The sequence below is a fragment of the Kwoniella shandongensis genome, chromosome 2 (genome assembly GCF_008629635.2).
Source record: "Kwoniella shandongensis chromosome 2, complete sequence".
Taxonomy (NCBI): domain Eukaryota; kingdom Fungi; phylum Basidiomycota; class Tremellomycetes; order Tremellales; family Cryptococcaceae; genus Kwoniella; species Kwoniella shandongensis.
This window is the reverse complement of record NC_089288.1, coordinates 772,254-786,264: the sequence shown is the minus strand read 5'-3', so window position 1 is coordinate 786,264 and position 14,011 is coordinate 772,254. Positions and strand designations below refer to the sequence as shown.

The window sequence follows — 14,011 nt, the reverse complement described above, 5'->3', positions numbered from 1 at the left end:
CATTCGAATAAGCTGAGACGAGGCACACTATTTAAAGACCTACGAGTTGCCCTGTATAAATATGCCTTACTGCTAACTCGCTGCTGTAGATGTCCGTCCGCCCGGCTCGCCGATACCATACCGTACCGTACCATACCATACCCTTTCCCTATGCCGGCGATGGTTCTCCGACTTAATGTAGTGCCGGCGACAAGAATGTCCGAACCCTACAACAAAGCATTCATTCCCTTGGGCGGACAACCAATTCCACTATTCCACAGTGCCACAGTACCGGTGGTGAGATCATGAAACAAACGCGTCAACAAGCAATCTTTTTGCTTTTCGGGCAGGCACTCTTAGGGTGTTAAGGGAAAACAAAGATCGGAATCACGTACAAATCTAAATTTGTTCAAGATTAATCTCCGCAAGTCCGAGGTGTTTCTCTGGTCTAGTGCCTTGTGAATCAGGGTTGGAACGAAACACGAGTTGGGTGGAGGTTGATCCTTGATCCTTAATTGTTTGTTGATATTTCTGAATGTTTGGGACATATCAGTAAAACAACAGCAAAACAGCACGTAAGGAGCGATGGTGCAGTAGTTGACATCAATGGGAGTCGTGAATGGCCATGAGATGCGATCGTCTTTGGTTGAAGTTGTTCTGTTTCAATTGATAGTCATCAGCACAAATTCAATATTTCCCGATCTCCCGCTTCCCTCCCGTTCTCCGTCTCCCATCTCCCGTCTCTATTTCCGTTTCTCAACAGTTCAATTGCGGTTCTACAATCATAGTACTCGTATAATCTCAATATCGTCCACACACACACACTCACATTCATTTCAATCACTACACTCTTTATCAAAAACGAAGGGCCCATCTTATTACTACACGTCGCGCAGATCAGGACTATCACGAACATCAGAGCACACACACACACACACACACACACAGCGGAGTACGAACCATCAAACATAATTCGACAAGTCAAGACTGGTATCTTGTAGTCAAGCCTTGAGCAGAGCTCAAGCACCAGTGATATCAAAGCAAGAACAGTGATCGACTTATTCTAATTCAATCCAGCATCATGTCGTCAAAGACAAGCGGAAGTCCTTCCACTCCCAGGTGAGTTATCTTGGTCGCCCTAAGATTGAGCACAGGCCTACCAGCGGGTTCTATGACATCGATCACTCCCACGTACCCACACCCCCCACACCTTCCTTTAGCACAGACCCTCGTCGCCGTTTCATCGGAGTTGTGGTTTTATTCCCCCCAAAGCGTTCCCATAAACACGTTGCATGTAGAACACGAAGCTGATCAATTTGCCCCCTCCTTTCGCGTCACTCCAACCTCATCCTTTCCATACTTACCAACACTCTATCATCATGTTCAAATATCTCTTATCCAAAATGCTCAACCGTCTCTTCAATCCCACGATGTCACTCATCGTGCTTCCCCGACTCAGACATATCGCCTTGTATATCACATTCGTCACCACCTTCCTCACCCTCATCGCCTTCCTTTACATCGCCCAATCACCCCTTCCCGAGGATGAAGATTCAGTTGGGAACGTCGGTGCTCTCCACCGATTGATGAACTTCAAAACTCCCGATTTCAGCAGTTGGATAGGCACGAAAGTGGACAGGACAGAGGAAGCCAACAAGATTAGAGAGTTGAGAGAGACATTCATGAAGAGGTTCCCCGTTTCAGAGCAGTGAGTATTGGCTTTACCAAAGCCCCACCAGTCGCTTTGTTTCTGTTGGACCGAAGGCGGCGCTGATGTGTCAAGCAGAGACGTCACGTCTGGACGGGCGAAAAATGGTCCGGTTCTTCAACGATTGGCCGATTGTATTGAGGCAAATACGTGTGGGGAAGGCGAAGAAACCGTCGTCCTTCTCGCTTCGTTCCACTTCAACAACGCGATCAACGGTCATACTAGTGGAGAGGATATCTGGTTAGTCCACTTCCTCTCTAGCATCGATTTGAGCTTTTCACTGACGGACCTTTGCAGGGCGTTGTCATCGATCGAAGCTTTCACTGCGCTGAACTACACGATGCTCTGGACTATCAGTCCCATGGATACTCTCACGCTGTATCAAGGACTATCAGACAAGGTCGCCGTGGTCATTTGGGAAGGTGGAGAGATGAAGAAATGTATCGATCGAAACGCAGAGAACTGGCAATCCCTCGAAGCTGGTCATACCCCGGGAACATTCCAAGAAGAAGACGGGAAATTCGGATGTATCAAGCGAGAAGGGTTCGAGGAGGGTATCCCCTTGCATAAGAGCTTCGCGTTCCATTTCTGGACAGGTCCGGCACATCCCCTGGGGAGACAGTTCACCTTGAGTCCGGAGGATGCGGCAGAATGGGCGGACGATGGTGAAGGGAACCACTATCTCGGTGAGTAGCTCAATCTGGTGAATACGCGACGTGACTGACAGCGACCTCTTGTTTTAGGTTATTCAATTGAAACTCGCTGCAGGGCAGTCTCCCTTCCGTCTGAGAGACAACACCGCGGTCTTCTCCTCGGCAAGAGAAAGGATTATTTCGATCCCGAGAACAGAGATTTCGTGTGGCCGAACCTCCTAGGACCGGCCATGGATGCGATGCCTTCGGAGCACAATGAGACCACAGGGGAAGACACACCATTCGAGTTGATTGCGACAGGCGGAGAGATGCATGATGGGAAGCCGGAGGTGTTGTTCGATGAAAAGATCCATAACCTAGGGAAACAAGAACAGCAGGATTGGTACCAGATTGTGGCCGGCAGCAAGTTTTTGGTGAGTCGTGACTATTTCGCATAGGCAGGATGAAAACTGACAAGCGTTTCGTTATAGCTCGGAATCGGTAAACCATACCTATCACCCTCACGTGAGTCACTCATTGTAACACTGCTTCACACTGCTTCGAAGTTCTTCACTGATAGCGTACGTGTTACAGCCTACGACGCTTTGTGCTTTGGTGTACCATTCATCAACCCGATCATGGGGTGGGACAAAGAGAACCCTCACGACTGGACCAAGTGGATCTCCCAACACAACGCTTTGCGAGCGATCGAACCGCCCTTCGTCTACCATGTTCAGAAGGGCAACGGGACGCAATTAGAAGCGGCGTTCAAAGCGGCGTTGGAGAACCCGATTGATCGATTCATTCGTAAGTATTTGTTGCTCTGTACTAGGTGAATGATCACTGACATCTACTTTTCAGCTCCTAAGATGCGAAAATCGTCGGTCAAAGAACGACATCGAGCTTTAGTCGAGACGGATTGGATGCCTTGGGCCGAAGCTGCCGTCGAACATCTGTACACCGACAAGGGTAATGAGGTGAGTCATCGCGTGCTGGATATCGTTTGAGGAGCCTTCAGTACTGACGAACCGTTTCCTACGATTAGTTCTGGGGAATGAACAGTTTATAGATGGTGGGGAGTTGGGACGTTCAAGAGAAGAAGTCACTTTCAAGTTGTAAATATATTTGGTTCCAACATACTTTTTGGGCATCTCTTCAAAGGGGATTCAGTTAAATAGAGGAAGTCATACTTGACGATTTATACTGTATCATATACTTGCATCATATCGCATATACATCGCATTCTGCAACATGTGGATCTGGTTGTCACTATTGCTATTTGCGTACGCCATTGTAATTGCACGTCTCCATCTAGGAGCAGCGTGCTAATTGCGAGTGTGGCACGGGCTACTGCTTACACTAGCGAGTGTCGAAAGAGTCTCCAATCTGTACGATGGGCATGCGGAATGCCGTGCCCACACAGCAGCCGTGACAGGAGAGACGTCACGGGAACCAACTGTCGGGTTCGATCCTGTCGGGACAATCTGCCAAAGAAACACAGTTATTCAACCTTAGCACCAATGTCTTGGTAGCACCAACACAACTTGCGAGGTGCCTTGCAAACGAGGATCACGTCGAGCAGTATGTTATTCGATTCAGTCCATATTATCTGCATATTAACTATAAAACAAGCAACTTCTCCTACTCGTCCCTCTCGCCTAACTTCTCAACGACGGGTATCATATTCTCGGAACGCTACGAAAGACGCCAGCGTCAGTTCCAACCGAAACGACATAAACCTGGGATCACTCACGGTTCGATACGACGTATCGGTGCCAAGTAGCTGATCAATATTTCAAAATGATGTAGAGAGCGTGGATGATACCTATGAAACAAACAGTCGGTCAGCAATCAAGTCCTCTGCTCGAATCGTACAGATCACGACGATAGCTGCAGGACAGCGCCACCGGTTCGCCAGATCAAGCAGCAGATCCCTTTTCCTCAGACTTCTCCAAAAAGCCAGAGACGTTAAAGAGGCCAATTGAACGAGACTTTGGTCTTCCCTATCCCAACGCTTTCTAGACCCATTCCTCGACTGTACCCGCCTCCAAAAAAAAGGTCGCATAATGGCCAATATCGTCACTTACCTGGGATGTAACCAAGAACAGTCAACAAGATGTTGATTAACAGGTCGGCACCACAGCCTCGTTCGAGGAAGACACCGAGAGGCTATGAAAGGGGGGGGGTAGAGTCAGCGGAAGTCATAATGAAGGGGAGAAGGGTCGGAAGGGATATCCATGGTGGAGAATTTTCGATGATTTTCATCCAAATTGGTTACGTACAGGGAGGATGACGGCGAGGACGATCTTGATGATATCGGAGCAGGCTACGAAGCAGAAGTCATCAGTACACAAGCCTATGAATGGTAGAATAGAGAGGAAGAGGCAAAGGGGGAATAGGTCAAAGCAGGGACACGTGTGTCTTGACTCTCTATCCATCCCGAAGCACGCCTGCGTGCACATGCATGGATGACACTCACTGAAAGCCATTGTGAGAGTATGCTGATTGTTAGTCGAGTAGTATGAAAAGAGTTGATACGTTGATACGATGTCGTTGATGAAGAAGAGAAAAGAGAGTGAAGATATGATATGATGTTGTGTTGATGCTGTTCACCGTACCGTCGCAGTGAGGGTTTCACATTCCTCCTCCCTTGAGGCTCAAAAGCAAATACGTCATACACCGCATTTAGACTTTGTCGCCACTGAAAGGAAGAAAGAAATTGCCACTTGTTGATAACATCCTGACGTGGATTTGTTAAGCCACCCACTACGGGAGCAATTAAAACAGACACGTGATTTCAAGGTGAGAATGGTGCCCCGCAATTCATGTGTCCGCTCGAGCCCGTTCTTTGCGAATGATTCGTCTTGCAAAATGGAGAAGTGATTAAGATAGACAATAAGGTATATGAGATCGCATTGACTTGTTCATATCATGAACACCTCTCTCGGGGTACAATGACGTTCTCGCCGTCACTATCCCCGAGCCAGCATAGCGCGCGTCCAAACAGCGGCACGAAACGCTCTGACATGGTACCTCGGCGGTCGCCTCTTGCCAACGGACATTCGAGCAGTCCTACACCGACTAGAACAGCACAAGGCCGCAAGTCATCGCCAATGCATACATCCAAAGCTCCCCCATACGTCTCAGAGGGATTAGGAGACCGTTCAGGTGCTGCTCAGTGGGTTGAGAACACCCCTGTACCGCCTAACGATGGAGTGTTTCCTGAGATCATCAGTCAATCGACTGGAACTAATTGGGACGAGGGCGAAGATGATTGGGAACTCAGAACAGAGACTGTCAACGGTGTAGACATACACGATGATGTGAGCTGAAGTCGACATCTTTCACACCAATGCCAGCTAATATAGTCGCTCATAGTCACCTATCGCTATGATACAGGCAAATCATGTTCGTCAAATAACGCATTACAAAAACCTGCTTGTCAGAGCGCAATCTGCTTCATCTTCATCCCTACATGAACTGCATCATAAACTCAACGCCTTACAGAGGGCTTACACCAAACTGGAGCACGAACATGCCCAATGTCTGGCACGAAGACAAGAGGAAGAAACTCGATGCAACCTCGAGAAGCAGGTCATGTCGGGTCTGAAAGGAGGTCTTGCTGGATCAGTAAGAGGGATGGGGAAAGCAGAAAGGGTGAAACTGCTCGGAATGATCACGGACGGTGAGCTCCTTTCTATCTAGCTTGGAGGGCGACGAGCATCCCGCTGAAGAAGGGTACGATAGCATGTCATCCGTCTGACATCGACGCTCAGATCGCCATTCTTGAGAAATATAGACGATCTCGCCATGATCTGCTCGGACGCCTTGACGAAAAGTTAGCGATGAAGGTATTGAATATGCTAGGTGTCGAGCAAGTGCTGAATCTACGCCTGGTAAGCTTCCACTCAGCTGCCGGTCCACAGATACAGGAAGGAGAGCTGATACGACTACGCAGGTATCAAGACGCTACCGTTTCTTATCAACACAAGAAGCGCTTTGGAGGACATTCTGTCGTCAGCTGGAATGGAGAGATTGGGATGGCGAAGCGGGTCTGGCCCATCTTGACGATATGCCAGAAAGCGGATGGTGAGCATCCTCTGTATGTTGGGCGGCCTGGATCATGCTGATCCTGTCAATAGGGAAGAGCTGTATAAACAGCTCTGGCAAAGGGAGAAGAACTGGAACAGGGGATTGGTGAGTAGCTCATCACTCGGTGATCCTCGCTGAATGATGTTCATTTCAGGCTCAACATGTGACCCTCTTGAAAGGCCATACAAATTACGTCACGTCATTGCGGCTACAGGGGAACGTGCTCATCAGCGGGTCATACGACGAGACGTAAGTAAATTCCTCATGATTGAGCTACATTGGGCTCATTGTGCACACAGTATCCGGATCTGGCATATCCCCTCCTTACGCACCAGCTCCGAGACGACCGTCCCGTCTCGACTCGTCTTGCCAGCCAAGTCAGTGTCATGCCTTGATTACTACGCTCCTGCTGGGATTCTGGTGGCAGGTTCGCATGATGTGGGCCGAGTGCATGTCTGGAAGAAGAAGCAGGAGGGTTGGGAAGTCATACATACCCTATCTGGTCATTTGCATGGCATCAGAGCAGTGGCGTGAGTCAATGGTCTGCCAACCAAAGCTGGTGACGACTGGTCAGATCTCAAGAAACAGGCTAATCACCATCCTTTGCAGGATCAACAAACAATACCTCGTTTCAGCTGGCGCGGACAAAGCTCTCGTTGTATGGTCTTGGCAAACAGGCGAGAAAATCGTTCGATTCGGTCAACAGACCAACATCTGCATCGGGATACAGCTCATCCACGACTCTATTATCGCTGTGACTGTTGACGGGATCATCCGAACCTTCTCAATAACCAAGAGAGAGATGTTGGCCCAATACAAGATCAGTGACTTGGGTAAAAGTATGCCTGGACTGAATGATGGGATGAAGAAGAGGTTGAAAGATGTCGGCGCAGGAATCGGGGGAAGTGGAATGTTAACTTGGTTCGAAGGTCAGGGCAAGTGGATGACAGTGAGTGAAACAAGGGTCACGATAAGTGTAATGCTTCACTGATGACCTGACCATCAGTGCGCTACGAGGGAAACAATCGTTCGATTGGCATGGGACGAGATAGAAGAACAACAACCAGTAATTCTCCCATATGCACAGGGTACAAGGGACCCCGCTACGCCATCGCCAATCAAAGGGCGAATACGTATGACCAGCTCGACGGCAAGACCACTACCAATCGCTTCGACGCCCATCAGACAGCGGACTGTCTCGACCTCGACAACCTTGTCAGCGAAGAAGACGACACCACTCAGCAAATCTGCTTCTTTGGGCCCTGCAAGCACTCCCTCTCCCACAGGGAAGATGAACCCCGCTCGGTCGATGCCTATGAGTCGTACAGCTAGCTCGTCAATCACTACGCGGAGAGTGCTCACGCCAACCAAAGCTGCAACATCCGATGACCAAGCATCTCCTCCAACCGGGACACTGCCGGCTAAAAGCAGGATCTCACCGCTTTTGAGCAAACCGCCCAAAGTATTAGAAACCATACATGCGCCAGACACTGAGAAGGGAGCGGTTGACTCGCGCCGTGATAGGATCGTGACAAGTACGAGGTTCGCAGCTCGCAAAGGCGCCGATCGACATGTGAGTGTATCAGCCTTATCTCAAACCCCTTGCTCCAGACCACTGTACTTGCACCGAGACTGATTAACATGTCTTGTGCTTAACAGCTGTATATCGGTCTACCAAATCACAGTCACGAGCAGTCAGAACGAACGAAGATGATCCCAGTGAAAGGGGCATGGGTCGATAGAGCGGAAGAGCTCAATGTTCAAACTCCAGAGAAGAATCCAATGAGTTTGGTCCTTGATCGAGATAAGTTTGTAGTGAGTCGCTAAGTGGCTTTCGACGAAGATTGTGATATCTTCATGAACTTGGCTGATGATCTGTCTTGTTGCGTAGTACGGATGTACGGATGGGACTATTGTAGTGGTTGGATTTGACGGTTCTGAATAGACCGAGTAGCAAGAATGATAGGGGGAATGATTACGATTGAGAAGAAGACAAAGTTTGACTTGTTGATGACCCAACGACTTATGTTGTACTTGACGAACACTTGAATGATGTCGATGAAAGTTATGATGACGAATCCTGTACAGTACTCGCACATCGCTAACACAATGGGAGTAAGACGATTCATATTCCATATAGGAAGATACAACAGAACATCTTTGTCCAAACCAAACCATCACTTTCCACCAATCACACTCGTCCCCACACACCAATCACAATCAATCAATCTTCTTCGCTCCGCTATCCTGTCCAATGGATGGTATCCCACTCATTCCCAAATTCATCATTTCCACTCTCCTGCTCGGTGGAGGTGGCGGAGTCAATGGAAATACCGTCCTTCTCGATATCGGCGCACTCCCCAATCCTAATTGTGGATGTTGGTATTCGAAACTCGTCCTCGCCTTTATCGTTTTCTCTCTCTCTTTCGAAGATGAAAGGGTGATCAACCCCAACCTATTCCCGAATCCGGCAATCACTCCTCCCCCTCCTCCGTTGGCGACTCGGCCGTTGCTTCCGCCTAATCGTACCATCTCGCGAATCTCGACGTAACCCAAGGGTTCGTAAGTTGGTACGGAGAATGATCCGATTCGTTCGGGGAAGATAGCTCGTCCATTTAGACTGTGGAGTCGTTCTGTCCGTCTGTCGCGCATCGATATGGACACCGGGATCCCTCCTCCGTCACCGCCTGCCGGTCTACCCCTTCTTCCTGATACTTCTTCACCACCCCGCTGAGTTCTGCTGATCACTTCGTTCAAATCCATCGTTTCCACCACCAGGGTAGATCCGTTGAAAGGACACGTCAAATCAATCAACCAACATTGCCATTGCCCATCGTCAATCCCTTCACCAGCTCGTCGTATCCCGATCAACACATGATCGTTGGTCAAAACCTCCCAACCACCTCCATCAGGCGAAGATACAGCTCCGAGAGGTGTGATGTCCATTTCCGCGCCTGGAGACGTTGCTGAGCCGTTGGATGCGCTCGAGGGGAATGATTTGTCGATCGGACTAGAACGTCCAGCTTTTAAAGTGCTGCCGCCGTTCACAGTACCGGTGTTCAAGCTCGATTCGTCGTCTCGATGCAAGTTGCTCAGTCGTCTCGCACCACCATGAGAAGATAACGGGAACTCGCCATTTGAGATGGGTGTCAGTAGCGATGGCGACTTTCTAGGCGAGCTTCCGGGAGAATACTTCTTTCGAGCCGATGAGGGAGGCACGACTAAAGCCGCCAGCTTGCCTTTGGCGGGTGTGAGCACCCTGTAGGGTGACTGTGGGGTCATCGTTGACGTTGCCGAATCTTCCATAGACGAACCCCTTCTGGCACAGCGACAAAAGGACGTCCCGAGCGGTGAAGGAGGAGCGATCCTATCGATAAAGACTTGGCTAGGGGTAGATGAGACCACCAGATATCCATCCGAAGATTGTTGACCGCACCCAGAACATCGGACAAATGGCGGTCGGACAAGTCCGACCTTCCTGATCCCCTCGACTGATGTACTCTGCCCGACTGTAACGATTGTTCCATGCGGTTCGTCGTAGATATCGATACATCCGGACCGATGGCCTAGAGCCATTAGACCTGGCATGTCGGGATTGAGATCTGATATCGCTGTCACTCGGTCCTCCTTTGATAAGCCCGATGCGATATGAGTCGAGTTCCACCCAGAGTCCAACTTTCGCCATACATCGAAGTCGTGCTGTCCAATGATTGCAATGGTCAAGGTGTTATCTACGCGCAAGAATGACACTCGGCAAGCCGGACCACCACCTATACTCTGCGGCGGAATCACTGTCAATGACTCGCATTGGGTCGATGAAGCCACCACCGAGCCGCTTGACAAAGCGATCAGGACCACTGGGTCGCACGGAGCCTGGTCAAACGATGGTCGAGACGCGGTAAAGGGGTCTTCCATGATGCTTTCGGTATCGTCAAAAGCTATGCCAATGATACGAGCGGAGGAGAGCTGTGTGATCTGACGTAAGGGCTGGGAAGCCACCGGACCTTCTTCTGAGATCTCCCACACCTGCACTTTACCGCCGTTTGTACAGACCGCTACGTGTCGGTTATCCTCGCTAACGGCTGCCGCCATTATGGGATCCTGGAGAGACAGAGCAGAAGCTTGCAACGGCTCCCGTATGCCGCTTCCAACTTGAAGTTCGTGAAAGCGCCAAAGGCAGACTGTATTGTCTATACCAATGGTGATGGCCACCTGTCCATCCGAGCTTGACGCAACGATGTCGATATCCGATTCGTGACTACAGGGGAGCATGTGTGCTTTCAGGTTGTTGACCAGTATATGCGTTCCGCTCTTGGTGGAACACGAACCGCCATCGGTCTCATCACTATGCGCATCGTCGCCTCGACCAAGGCGGTCTCGCTGAGCGTCGAGTAAGTCCGCGTCCTTCAACAGGTACAACAGTAAGATGTACAACGCTCCGGCGGTGACAGCTTGAGGAAGTATGACAACCTTGAAAAGGTAGAACAGTGGTCTGAGTCGAGGGAGGAGGAGTCGACTTGCAGGTAATGACAGCTTGCGGATGTCAGCGGGGAGCATCGAATGACCTGTTTTCGGTAGGACTATGATAGAGGCGGCTGGGACGACGACTCGAGAAAATGGCCAGCCTTGGGGATTGATGGCTCGCCATAGCAGCTCCGCAGGTGAGAGCTGAGCGAAAGTCGAAGAGTCTGTCAAAAATGGTGAGGGAGAGGCTGATGGCAGACTGGATGTCGAAGTGGTCCGGGTGGAAGGAGTGTAGCCATAGAGGGTAGCGGTGGTATTGTAAGTACTTCGATGCCTCTCAGTGAGCCAGTAAAGTAATCCAACAGTCATAAGCAGCTGGTTGGACGCTTCAGCACGGAACGAAGATGGGTTTGTCAGATCACCTACGAGTATGAGACTCCCGCTCTTGGTCGTCCTGGCTCGTAGCACGTTTCTCCAACTGAATCCTCCATTCTTCGCCTCAGTGGCTGCGTCGGCCTCCGAGTCCGGCGTCGAGGGTGATGCAGGTCCAACCTTGTTCGAAGCGAGTACATCGGCCAATTCTAATCGTTGGGCATCAATGGACAGAACCTGAGGTACAGTGTCAGTATCGTTCAGAGAAGCGGAAGTTCGACTCACGGTCAGGAAGAAGGTGTGCAGCATGAACCAGTCGGTGATGATGACTACCGCTGCGAACAGGCAGAACTCCCGGACGGGTTGTAGATTCACACAAAGCCATACGACACCAAGAACGACAAGGTCTGTCAAGGATGTCAAGGCGATGGTCGAACCGACCTTGCTCAGTCCCAAACCGATTCGAGCTGGTACTGAATGAGTGAAAGGTATTGAGAAGATCGCTTTGGTCTGCGAGTTCATGTCAGCAGCTGAGCCGTTGCCAGGATCATTTTAGGGAAGCTCACCAGAGTTGACATGTTCTCCGCTCCGACCACCACGATGACAAATGGTAAGACGTATGTCGGAAGGCTGCTTTCCGAATGCGACGCCCCCCAACCATTCCATCCGAGCAACGCCAAAACGCTGAAAGACATGACTGACGAGCAGCATAACTGGACGACACCAGTGAAGGCGAGACCAAATCGAGAATGAACCTTCGACGCGTTGGATAGCTGCGCAATGAGCGTTACGAAGAGGACGCCATACAGGAATAGCACAAGCTTGGGGGGAGACGAGGATATGATCTCAGCTGGGTGATGGTCGTCCCCCCCATCCGCATGAGCGTCTTCTCTATGCGTAGTGCGAGATGAGGCAAACTACACGTTATTCAGCCATGATCCACAAAGGCCTCACTCACAGAAACGATCCATTCGCCCGTCAGATCATCAGTACCAGATCGTGAACCCCTTGCCTCCAAGAAGATCTCGCCCTCAAGTTTCTTCGCAACATGCGTGAGCTGGTTGATCCAGGCCTTCGCGAAGTCGACAGTTGTGTTTTGAGGCATTTGGAAAGGGACCGAAAAGCTGTGATAGACATTTCCAGAGTATGCCACTGAGCCAGCGGTGACCTGGTTCGGGATTGTAGAATTGGAACCACTGGATCCCGATATACTTGACATGGGCACTAATGAGACGTCATTCGTTGATATGTCCGACTTCGGCGTGAGAACATAGCAAGGACCGGTCGGTCGAGATTTACTTTCGCCCGGCGACACTTCCAGCTGTCGAATGCAACGTTGACCCGTCGATCGGTACTGTTGTTCCCAGTCCTCGGCCATATCTCTAACCAGCCGTAAGAGAACATGATCTCTTTCTTCCCATGACCGTTCCTCTGCCTCTGCGTCTCGATCAAGCACATCCTCCACGTCGGCCCAAGCCACTCTCATGATCCGAACCTCTCCGTCCCCCTGAGCTGCGGAATGCACCTCTTGATGATAATCATCCAGAGGAACTCTCGTGACTGTCCACTCCTCGTCGTTCCACTGTCCCGTATCTCTTCCCCACCATCCTGCCCAGGGCAATCGTGGTAGTAACGGTGGAGGATAAGGGAAGAAACTGTCAAGTACAGGAGTACTGAGGAGCGAAAGGGGATGCTCCTTTTGAAATCGTCGTGACGGACTCGCTTGCCCACCATGTATTGGTATCCGGTGGCTTGTGTGTGTCGACTGTGAAGGGGGACGTAAGGGTGGGAACCGCTTTTGGAGGTAGAGAGCGAGAGAGGGGTAGAAGAGATTGGTCATAACCAAACAGTCGATCAGTAATGTTCGGATCTGCAATGCGTGCATATGTCAGCGAGCTCGTTGACGGGGGTTATGGGACAACAGGGACGTACTTGATTTCGAGCACAATGTTCTCCGAATTGTCTGAACGCCTCTGCGACCAAACCTTTCCTCCATCTCAATCCTCTACTTCTTGACCCTGTCGCCCCATTCCTTCCTCTTCGCTTCCGTCGTATAGGTCTTTCAGTCGCTGAAGCATCGTTGCCTCTCGTTGAGGGACTGCTGTGATGGTTGATCGTGTCTTTGTCGTGTTGACGATGTCGAACATTTGTAGTGCTTAGGTGGGCTGTCGAGGTGGAGGCGACAGCATCGGCCGTGCCGCTGTAGGTGGATCCCGCGCCGGGGTGTCGGGACATTATTATAGATTCCAATCAAGGTTGTCCCCGTGCTTGTGATTCTTTTTTCCCCCAAACTTATGACATGATCGAGAAGTGAGAATGACGAGAAGAGAATGAAGTGTGATATGTGTAGGCTATGGGCGTGACCCTCGAGCGATATAGGAGTTCAGAAGAGAAAGAGAGATGTATAGTTACAGTTTCATTTCATGTCCTGCTGGGCATACGACAACGTGCTCCCCTCGGCTATCGTCCATCCCCTTTGGTCCTGTCAGTCTAATCGTTCACCCCATTTAAACTCCTCCACTCGCATCGCTCTGTTGACAAGTCGGATACAGATAGATAGGACAACGTTACTATACAACAGTTGAATTCCTTGGTCTGAACTGATCGCTACTCCTATCCGTGCTACTTGGCATGTCACAACAATCAACTGACTGAGGCTCTGAAGCTGTGTGCAGAGCGTCTTTGTTACGCATCGTTATAGCTCCTCGGACTCGACAACAATAGGACGATTTCGCGGCGGCTCGACCTGACTCGACCTGACTCG

The 14,011-nt window shown here is 50.3% G+C and overlaps 3 protein-coding genes across 3 annotated transcripts; 2 read left to right on the top strand and 1 right to left on the bottom strand.

Annotated features, from left to right (window-relative positions):
- Positions 1 to 1,409: 1,409 nt before the first annotated feature.
- Positions 1,410 to 3,388, top strand: CI109_100961 (uncharacterized protein; the record flags this gene model as incomplete). The annotated part of the gene is made up of 8 exons (XM_032002615.1): positions 1,410 to 1,687; positions 1,766 to 1,927; positions 1,985 to 2,373; positions 2,431 to 2,753; positions 2,811 to 2,844; positions 2,914 to 3,126; positions 3,181 to 3,296; positions 3,365 to 3,388. The coding sequence occupies 8 exons, from the start codon at positions 1,410 to 1,412 to the stop codon at positions 3,386 to 3,388; spliced, it is 1,539 nt and encodes a 512-aa protein (XP_031862954.1).
- Positions 3,389 to 5,345: 1,957 nt separating this feature from the next.
- Positions 5,346 to 8,356, top strand: CI109_100960 (uncharacterized protein; the record flags this gene model as incomplete). Its single annotated transcript, XM_032002613.1, has 11 exons — positions 5,346 to 5,642; positions 5,698 to 6,004; positions 6,067 to 6,215; positions 6,278 to 6,408; positions 6,462 to 6,516; positions 6,566 to 6,660; positions 6,711 to 6,941; positions 7,021 to 7,360; positions 7,418 to 7,984; positions 8,071 to 8,226; positions 8,303 to 8,356. 11 exons carry the CDS (start codon positions 5,346 to 5,348, stop codon positions 8,354 to 8,356), a joined length of 2,382 nt encoding a protein of 793 aa, XP_031862952.1.
- Positions 8,357 to 8,631: 275 nt separating this feature from the next.
- CI109_100959 (uncharacterized protein) lies at positions 8,632 to 13,482 on the bottom strand (the record flags this gene model as incomplete). Its single annotated transcript, XM_065966871.1, has 6 exons — positions 8,632 to 11,250; positions 11,302 to 11,484; positions 11,533 to 11,757; positions 11,814 to 12,020; positions 12,206 to 13,117; positions 13,180 to 13,482. 6 exons carry the CDS (start codon positions 13,480 to 13,482, stop codon positions 8,632 to 8,634), a joined length of 4,449 nt encoding a protein of 1,482 aa, XP_065822943.1.
- Between the last annotated feature and the right edge of the window lie 529 nt (positions 13,483 to 14,011).